Here is a 10591-nt window from a genome sequence, read left to right as displayed (position 1 = left end):
GTTTTAATTTACTTTCAAATTCTTCAGTTGCTGCATAGTTTTCATAAACTGCATAGTTCAGAATAGCTATAATTGTACCAGATGGTTGATTCAGTTAAGTTGGACTAGACTGTAATACAAACCGTTCAGTTTGTCAACAATAAAACTGAAATGAGAGAAAGACTGAGTGTGAGACTTTGATATTAGAGAAAATGAATATTGATAAAGTTTACCTTTATGTACAGAATCTGAATATCGCAAAATATTTTAAAAAATTGCAATAATATCGTATCGTGCGTTAAGTATTGTGATAATATCGTATCGTGGGATGTATGGTGATTCCCACCTCTAATTGTTACGGTGATTTGCTGCGAGCTCAGACAGTATGTAATACTGTAGTTACAAATACCACCAAATTTGTATTGCACCTTGAGTGCATTCTGAATGTTTCTCCATCCTCCATTGATCAGTGTTTCCTAACTGTGTGTTTGCTCTGTATTCTAGGAGCCAGTGCAAATAATTTCATTGTGTAGTTATGTCTTATGGACAGAGCCTCTCAGTATTAAGATGAGCTTAAGATAGCTGCAGATGTAGTTGTCTTCTCACATGAAACCCTGCTTCGTCTGGCTTTCTTGGGAACTCTACTTTTTCGGGTGTTAGAGTACATAGAAGACTAAAAATTTTGGCTTGTGCTTTCATACACACATAACTTTGTGTGTGCATATATATGTGTGTGTGTGGGAGAGGATGGGGGTGTCAATTCTCTGGGATCCACATGAACTTTGAGACTGTGAGGTCACACACTCGCTGACAACTCAACCACCTGTTGCCCCCCCCCCACACACACACACACACATGCACGCACACACAAGTGTGCACAGGGACACACATATCCACATCCTTACACCCACGTCCACATTCATAGCACACCCTCTGTCGTTAGACTCGTCACTTCTGCAGACTTGGAGTTGAAATGAGTGGCGATCGTGACGACGGTGTTTGAGAGTTGCGCTTCCTCTCTTTTGTTCTGGGATGTTTTTGTCACACACACACACAAACACACCTGCAGTTATACGCAAATACAACTAGGCGTATTTTCTTGAGGAAACATTGTATTGTGATTGCTTTGATTTAAAAAAAAAAAAAAGTGTAAAGAAATCGTCGTGCCCACACGAACATGCATTGAATTTCGTTACAAAACCACGTGAAATCAGTTAAATTAGTAAGTTATTGATTACATTCAAACATCGTGACATGTATACATATATTTTATTTGGCTCAAAAAGGTCACAGAACACGTTAATGTCCTCAGGCCAAAGGGCTTGTTGTTATAGCGTATTTGCAAAGAAAAGCTTTTCAGTCAAGTTCAGGGCGGGGCGTCCCATACCTGACCCAGTCTTAAGAGCAGAAGCAGGTGCATCGGGGTTTTTAAGTGCGAAGGGTTGCACAGCCCTTTATATACAGAAATCTCCTCCCGCCCACCTCCCCCCCTTATATATACAGAGTCGTGTACTGTTGCTTCTCTGTCAGACATGAAAAAATACATTTAAGCCTTAAATCTTTTCATTATCCTCTCCTCTCTACAGTTTTTGCCATTAGACCACCAACTCCTATGGTCTGTTGTGGCTATGACGTCATTAAGTAATTATACGTCCGACCCCGAGTGTGTAAAAAGTGTTTTTGAGTGGTGAACAGGCCCTGCCATTAGTGCATAGTGATCGAAGGAACAATCGTGCATGTAATGAGAAAAACTTTGATGCTGTTTAGTAGTCCCGCCCACTGTAGGCAATGATAGAGACAAAGGCAGCACTGTATGAGTATCATAGTTACTGTTTCAGGGCAGAGGATGAAGTGCTTGCTTTGATTCTCTGGGCCACAACTGAGCCCAGTCCAAATTCAGTCAGTGTGTTCATTCGTCTCCTTAACCACCACTGCTGCTTCTTTAGTGACCACTGCAGGTCCACAGGCATGTCATAGAAATCGTGCGTGAAAACAAAAGTAAAAATTATTTCCTTCAGGTAAAGCTTTAACAAGCTCATATATTCACAGAGGCAAAAACTTCACTTCTTTCTGTCCTCAGCGTGACGCTTGATCGTTAACTCAGAGAGTGTTCGGGAACAAAAGCAGCACACACCCAATCCAGGGTGTCACCGTGTGTTCGTGACAACCCGGAGTCAAAGTCAGCCCATGTGAGCTGTGACCTGCGAGGCCCCGCCTCCCGACTGGCTCCCCGCCAGTCCCAAAGTCCGAGAATCGAACAAGAAGCCTTGCTGTCCTCCGCCGAGCACGCCCAGACTGTCCGTTAAAGTCCCACTGGGCGACGAGCCGAGGAAGGCGCTCTGATGATTGGCTGTGGCAGTGGCGGCCATTTTATCAGGACTGGCAGCGAGGCGCGGCGAAGAGGGAAATGTGTAACCGTACAGGCTGTAGGGCGGCGTGTGGAGGCGGAGGCCGGCGTAGCCCTGCGAGGTGGGGTTGGAGAGATAGCCGAGCTGGGAGGCAGGGAGAGGCAGGGAGCAGAATCCTTCGGCTTCGTACGCAGATGGACCTCTGGGTGGGGGGAATGGCTCTGGGGCGTTGCTGTAACGGTGGAGGGGGTGCGCCGGCCGGCTACAGGTGTAGTCCGGTGGGCTGAGAGGGCAAACTTGGAAAGGAGATGAGCACGGGGATGTGGAGAGCAGGTGAGGCGATGCTCCAACCGCTGCATGAGTTCCTGGGACTCCTACAAAATAAGAGCAGGATAAATGTTTACAGCCATGGCAACCTGTAGTTATGACCAACCAGTACTCTGAGTGACTGATAAACACTTTCATGGTGTGAATAACAACGCCCATCACAAACAAAAATTTTGTCTTTAGGTCGGATGGCTTATGTTCACCATCCAGAAGCTTCCTGTTGTTGAACTTTACCTTGCTTGGTCATGCCAGGGATGTCCTCAAATGTGAGTGTTCGCAGGGATGGACGCCAGAATGCATAAGACTCAACCAAAGCCTCCAAACCCATCCTGCAAACGCACACAAACGCACACATTAACACGTCGCCGTGAGCTCTCCCAACCTTCTAATGTCTGATGCAGTGGGAACCTCTCTTTCTCGCTCTAACTCAGCACGCCTCACTAAATCGTGCATTTCGCCAACCACCTGGCGGCCATCTTAGTCGCCTGTGGGGCCCTCCTCGCCATCTCCATGGAGACCGCAGGTAATGAGGGGCATAAACGCCAGGCTTCGATTGGCTGCTGCTGGTTGGGTGCTTGTGTGTAATTGCTTTCACACGGCTTTTACGGGCGAATCAGGACGAAGGAGCAGGAAGCCGCAGCAACGATTTATGAGGTGGGACTCTCCTTCTTCCTCCTCCACCCCCACCACCCCAAATCTGAGCCTCCGTGCTCCTCTAGGTGGGGCGGAGGGTTGCTGTGGCGGGTGGGTAATGCGAGTGCTCTGTTACCCCTCGTTAGCGTGAGGATAAAAGTCTTCCCCCCCGCGGGGTTGTAGCCACGGTGATAATTTAGACAAGCTGCCCGGAGCGGTTCTGTGTGCTCCAAAGCAGCCTATCAGAGCAGAAGTTTATTTAGCAAACTGCTTAACTCTTCCTGTAATATTTAAGAGGAGGGGTTTTTTTCAGCCTTCCTGAGTTTAACTTTTATAGGGTCAGCTGTCAAGGTGCCTGGGTTATCCAGTTTGCCGTTCTCTACCTTCCTCCCTCTCGCACATTCCCTCTGCTTCCCTTCCTCCGGCTCTCCTCTCTAATGATTTCTACGAGGCCTCAGGGGAGTGGCTGTTTGGAGACTGCTAGAGTTTTACTGCTGTGTTGTTTTAATGCTGTGTTTATATATGTTTAGAAATGTGTTTATACAGATTTTCTTCAGGACACTCTTGACTTTTATTATTTTGCTGTTGATGTTTATGTTCCCGAGGCTGGCTGGAATCTGACGCTCCATTTAGGCTCGCAGACAAAGTTACAGCGTGTGCCTGTAACAGTGCAATTGCAGGAATTAATTTGCCTTTAAAGTTAGCACATTTGAACGAAAACGAATCACCACTCTAACCATAGCTAAGCGCCACGTCTTTTTTCAGCTTAGTCCATTTCTTTTTCCTTTTTTTTTTTGCCCTTCAGGACAAAATTTAATGGGAGGCTGTAGCACATTTTCCATTAGGGAAAAAAATAAATAAATAAATACATAGCTTTACTCCCCATAAAATCAGACTAAAATAGCAGTGACAAAAACCACATGCAAGCCAAAATATGAAGCAGTCATGCATCGCTCACTAGCCCTAATGCACCAGATAATGTGCAAATCTCTGCGGTTAAAGTGAACTCACCGGTTTCTGCCAGAGTCTCTGAAGCCTTTGGCAAATGGGTTTCTGTCAATTTTCAGCCTTGTAATCTGAAAAAGCAAAATAAGACTCTAATTATTTCCTGAAACTTTGTTATTATGAAATCAAAGATAAGATAAGATGTTTTCTTTCTTGGAAATCTTTCAATCAGGTCTATAAATAAATTCTTGTATGTTTCTTTGCACATTTATGTGACTTTGTGTGGGTTCATGCATGCATACGTGCATGGAGTTAATGTCTGTGAGCCTGTTCAGACTGTGGGTGGTGTTTAAGGCCCAGCTCTGTGACCCTCATCCAAAAGGACTTTTATAGACATCACCACCGTGTTCTGACTTCAGCCATCATGCACTGCAGGCCAGCAAACCTCAGCTAACGTCCTACTTCAAAGCTCACATGGAGCAAACATGTGCAAAAACACAGAAAAGCTGCAGCTTTCCTCACTGAAAACAGAAAATAGAACAATCTTAAGCTATGTGCGACAACGTAAGCGAATATCGCTATTATTTCTTAACAGCCCGTCACATAAGCCTTTATTTGGTAAACTGCTTTAACAGCCTGCAGAGGAGTTTCCAGAGAACTTTATTCTGTTTATTTTGCAGAGCATGTACATGCATAGACATACACGCCTGCTGACAGTTAGAGATGAATCTGCCTTTAAATGCAAAACATATTTAAAACAAAAAATATCCCTGTAAAGCACTTTAAAATAGATTATCATCTTAAAAAGTGCCAAATAAATACATTTTACTTACTTACTTACTAGGAATTAAAATAGTTTATCTTTACACTGCATGATGAGCTGCACGAATGTATATTAAACTTCTAACATCAATCTCTACTTCACAACCACAACATCCAAAATGACATCATGTGTTTTCAAATTCACAGCACATTGTAGCAGCAACACTGGAAATGTGAGTATTTTGTTATATTTAGTTTATGGGTCTCTACAGAGGAGTTCAGCTGAGCTACCTGTTGGTTCTGATACGCCGTGACAGTGGTGAACACGGTCTCCGGGAACGAGAAGGTGCGCGTGCCTTCCCCTGCGGGGATGCTCCTCACTGGGGATAACTCTTCTCCACACTCCTTACGGATTACATGGACCCGCGGCTGGTATTTGTGCATGGAGTGCAGAATGATCTGAACCGGGGGAGGAAAACACATTGATTGAGGCTTGGATTATGTAACTGCTATTTTATGTGTTTCATAAAGCGTGGCTGGGAAAATGGACAAGATCTACAGACCTACACTGTAAAAATAAAGAAAGAAAATTAAATAAAACATGAACAGAACATTAAGTCATGTTCAACTCACACTATGAAACTATGAGACTTTTACTATTTCATATGAGATGAGACTTTTTAATATTAGATTAGAAATTTACATTTTATATAATAGCTCATTGTGAAATTGCTACATACATGTCCTTGGTCATCCAGCTCGTTGTTGGTCAGTTTGAGTTTGTCGAAGCTGATCACCTGACGCATCCACGTCTCTCCTGAGGCCGGGGAGTCCGGATGGATGTATACTCTGGGAGGCACAGGGGAGTCGGCATTCCCCGCTACCATCCACTTGGAGCTGTGATACACGTACCTACACAATTCACACACAAGACAGTGAGTGAGCACGGTTTCTGTCTGAATGAACGTATCGTTTACAAATCAAAAGATGGACTCGATACTTCAATAACTGATGAATAAATATACAGTAATAAAGAATAAAATGTTTTCTTACAAGGGAGTGAATTTACAAAAGCATAAAACTTTAACACTAAAATCTAAGTTCATATTTTACTCTTTATGACTTTAGGGCCGGACTGGACCCCCCCCCCTCCAGGCCACAGGTTAGACTCCACTACAGGATTAATGCTCATTTTAAACAAACAGTATTTTCCTTCTGTTTGATCCACGGCGCTTTGACACCGGACGGTCTGAAGTGCGCCAATGCGCACCAAAGTTTACATAATGCATTTGTTCTATAGGCAGATGGACCAGTAACGTGCTATCCGACATGTCATTCACTTTAAAACGTGGTATCCTATAAACTGAATTTTGAACCTTTGGAATGACACCCACACGGTTTATATCACGCAAAGACTTGGCTGCACGGATACCGCTGCAATAACACGCCGTTTTCTTCTGCTTTGTAACGACTTTTGCTGGTTTGACCTTCCAGGGTGGAGAGGTTAGGTATCCAAACGGTCCTCTCCAAAAGGGACGACAAAACCGCCGTGACAAAACACCGGTGCCAAGCACCATTTGTGGAGGCAAAGCTGAGGTTGCACAATTGAAAAATCCTGGGTTGTACCAAGAACAGAGTGTATGGAGTCTAAATCAGGACTACATGCTAAAGAAAATTGCTGTGCTGTTCCCATTTATACAGTACACGCGTGTGAGAGTGTATCTTTAAGCTACAGCGCTGTCGGATACAGCTTTCATTCTTTTGGGGACATTTTTCGCGATTCGTTTATTCGCTTTTCTGACTTTGGGAATGCGTCGTGTGATTTGCCCAAATTCCTTATATTGTGCTTTTTTCGGACAAAATGGAAATAAATTTGTTTTTTTTCAGGGCTGGATGACACAAAACTATTGAACTATTTTACGAATGACGTGTTTTATCGCTTAGTATTTCAGCGAGTCCTTTAAATCCTAACAGCGCATTTAAAATAATCATATTAACAATTGTTTTTGTTACATCCAGCGTGTTTGCTTCACATTGTGCATTAGCCTATTTTGATGTATTATTATATCTTAACAGACGTCAATAAATTGCCTTGGGCTCCATAGTCCTGGCTATTGATAAAGGTGTTACGTTGATCCAACATGTTTAAACAATATGCATTTTTTACAAATATTTTCTAGAGTTTTGTTTTTTATCAGTGCATAAATTCATCCTTTAACTTTTGGCACTGAATATATCTAACCAGTTCATTATCATGCCCAGTGATTCATCAAAACAGTTGAATATAAGGTTTTAAGGATTAAAACAATTCAATTCAACATCCAATCACAAATCAATAAAAAAAATGTTACTGTGGTTAAAAGTTACGTGGGACTAGAGATTTACATCACTGCCACACTTAATCTACCTTTTAGCGCATTCTTTATCTGAAAAGTTCAGTCAGCAAATGAACACCAAGATTATGCCTTCATTTTTTTTTAAAGTAAACATTATTTAAAAATTACTTTTTAAAATATTTTGTATAGAATTATAAAATTAATGAGATGGTGTACATGCCATAATTGACATTATTACATATTATTAACTCAAAAAGTCCATCTTTTTGTTAAAATAAAGCTGAATGTGTTCTTTTAGTTCACGTTTAATTTGTTTTTTTGGCGCCGACCACAGTCCCTCACGTGATGTCGCAGGACTTGTGTCATGTGACTTTTTTATATTTCGACAGGGATTGTTTTGACAAGTCAAAAATAAAATGGTGTTTCAAATATCCCAGTGTGCTCAGATTCGCTGGCACTCTATTCTGTTTTTACTTTTTCCTTCATTACGAGATTTGAAAAATAGCTTTAAAAAAATTCTGACAGCAGGATCTCAAAGTTTAAGAAGCAGCATCTTTACGATTTACGAGCTTTGGAGTAAGTGTGCACGGGCCTGTGGTGGAGCTTTTTGTGGGTCTTACCTATATCGTTTATTGTCCACGGGGATTATATCCATGGCGATGTAATACTGCTGATGTGGATCCAAACCCGTAATCTTCACACGCATAGCGGGGAACATCCGGCTGCCAGGAAAACCAAAATCATTCTTTTGCAACACTCTGTCATTTTTTAACTGGTGAATAATATATTATTCATCATCACACAAAATGCATTAATAATAGCTTAATTAAAGAATCAACGCAATAGAGTTTTGTTTGGCTTGGTTAGAGAGATTAACTCTCTAAATAATTATTTTAATAGCAATTTTGCTCACTTTTCAAATTATCATCTAATTTCTACGAATCGTGCGTCTTATTTCTTCTTATATATTTGATATTGTTTTCATCTTTAACATTTTTTTTCTCTCTCAAGTTTCTCATTTCTTATTTTCTTCAGTCACCCATAAAGTTACGCATTCACGCGAATCCCTGTCTCACCGTCCGGCCTTGGTGATGATCATCTCCGTGCCAATCTCGTGGAACCTTTTCCACAGGTCTGATCCCTGCAGGTCCACGCGGGTCTCCTCTCCGGTCCCGGTTACCGGCGCCGTGCACAGAGCTGCGGGCTGCGGGCTCTCCAGCAGCGCGTCGTCGCTCTCTGCTGCACCGGGATGAATTGAGATTGGCGCGTGTTAATTGCAACATTTCATCACAAACCAAGCGTCGTTCACGAGGTGTTGCGTTTCACTCTTGTTGTGTGACTCATTAAAACAAAAGAAAAATAAATCTGAACGGGGTTAAAGCACAGTAACGTCACACGGTAACGTCTCAGCAGAACAAAGGAAATACGTTGAAAGCCTTATGCACACTTTAATTTACGACACACAATTATTTCACAGGGCAAGAGCGAAGAAAATATTTTTAAACCTCTGGCAGTTATTTCTGTCTCTACGATTTAATGTCACGCTATTGATAGATAGCCTTTAAAAAATTAAAACCATGAGAAAGTAGAAATATCTGCATGCTTAAACACAAATGTTCAACGATTTTCACGCCAGTGCTTGAGCTGAAACCTGTTTAATACCGAGGATATGTTCAGAGGAAGCACTAACAGCGGTGTTTATGCGTCTCGCCGCTGTTGTTATTTGTGCTATTCAGCACAGGCCTCCCCAAGTGGTAGAAATTTATGGACATTAGACATGGGCCTAACGAGGCAAACTAACACAGAGACAACTCCTCAGCCAAATGCATTGTGAACTTACAGCGCGTTTAAATCCTAATTTGTCCGGGCCAGTCGGTTTATTTCGTCTGCAGACCTCTTAGTATCCTTTCCGTGGCAGTTTCCCGGCCTTTATACGCTGCTAATTGGCGTGTTTATGATTGCAACACAACTCATAAAGCCTCTCACATTAGTCACACTCACACCGCTCATATTTACTAGACCAGAGCAGTGATGTATCACAGTCTCACCGTACGGCCCCGAAGGAAGCCTATTGTTGTTTTACTTTATAAACTTCATCTTTTTTATGCTTATGACCGAATTCTAGTCGGTGACGAGAAGAGGAGAACATGAATTATTATGCAGACAAGGGGAAAATGCTCATGAATAAACACATAAGCGAGGATCAGGATTTTGGTCTTCTGATATAATAACAGAATAATAACTGTTATTATTCTGTTATTATATCAGAATAATAACAGTTATTATTCACAGTTACTGATATAATAACTGTGCAGCTGCGTGCAGCAGCTGCACAGTAATTAAACAAATGCATCCTATAATGATGGAGTATGAGCGTCAAGTAATAATTTTATAATGCTGACATGTCAGACACCTATTATTATTATTATTATTATTATTATTATTATTATTATTATTATTATTATTATTATAACTTACGGGATCCGCCACTTCCACATTCAACTTCACTGCCCCGGTCGCCGGTACACCCTCTGTCCGCCCGTAGTCCCGGACTCCCGGTTACATCAGACACATCTGTTTCGTCCTCGAAGCCGGGGGACACGACCTCCTCCCCGCTCGTCCTGCGGCGTTTTTCCGCGCCGATCAACGCTTCTACTGAGAATGCATGCGCCTTTACGCTCAGCGCGCACGGGGACCTACGCTTCTCTGCCATTTCTCCGTGTCTCGGGACAGAGGAAGGGGACGAAGGAGATCGCTCACGAGCTTGCAGGCCGGGAGCAGGAAAAGTTCAAAACCGAGGAAGTCGCAAAAAAAGGTGATCCACGCTGGCAATCCCGCGCCAAGGGCAGGGTAGTTTCTCCGTGCTTGCACGGAGCAGCTGACGAGACAGAAGGGCCTGGGGCGAGCTGTAATGGTGTCTCCGTTATCCGTAGGTGCCTTGCGGAGTTTTGGAGAGTGTCAACAACCGAGCTTAGAGGAGAGTCGGGGAGAGGGACCTGTCAGTCACAGAGCAGAGCAACCAATCATGAGTAATCACAACCCCCCGGAACTTTTCCTTTGGTCCCGCCCGCTGTGGGGGCCGCTCGTGCCGCCTTATGTGGTAAAAGTAGAGCTGGTGAATGAATCATGTCTTCAGGCCAAGGAGAGCTAGGAGCGTCTCTCCGGGGCATTGCGCGCATTTTGACACACCGGCCCAACATGCTTTGCATATCTGGCCATTAGTAGCTCCTGCACGACTGGACACCCCCCCCCCCCCCCCCC

The 10591-nt window shown here is 43.1% G+C and overlaps 1 protein-coding gene across 2 annotated transcripts; it reads right to left on the bottom strand.

The window, feature by feature from the left end:
- Positions 1 to 389: 389 nt before the first annotated feature.
- Positions 390 to 10373, bottom strand: tbx18 (T-box transcription factor 18). Of its 2 annotated transcripts, none has more exons than XM_085133394.1 (8): positions 9809 to 10373; positions 8407 to 8569; positions 7951 to 8052; positions 5735 to 5906; positions 5286 to 5453; positions 4299 to 4363; positions 2889 to 2983; positions 390 to 2701 (listed from the first exon to the last, which is right to left on the bottom strand). In XM_085133394.1, exons 1-8 carry the CDS (start codon positions 10041 to 10043, stop codon positions 2160 to 2162), a joined length of 1542 nt encoding a protein of 513 aa, XP_084989520.1. In that variant the 5' UTR covers positions 10044 to 10373; the 3' UTR covers positions 390 to 2159. The 2 variants fall into 2 exon arrangements, with proteins under 2 accessions (XP_084989520.1, XP_084989522.1); XM_085133396.1 differs by having other exon boundaries at positions 8407 to 8566.
- Between the last annotated feature and the right edge of the window lie 218 nt (positions 10374 to 10591).

The sequence above is a fragment of the Neolamprologus multifasciatus genome, chromosome 15 (genome assembly GCF_963576455.1).
Source record: "Neolamprologus multifasciatus chromosome 15, fNeoMul1.2, whole genome shotgun sequence".
Taxonomy (NCBI): domain Eukaryota; kingdom Metazoa; phylum Chordata; class Actinopteri; order Cichliformes; family Cichlidae; genus Neolamprologus; species Neolamprologus multifasciatus.
Note: the sequence above shows the minus strand (reverse complement) of the source record. Positions and strands in the feature narration are given on the sequence as shown.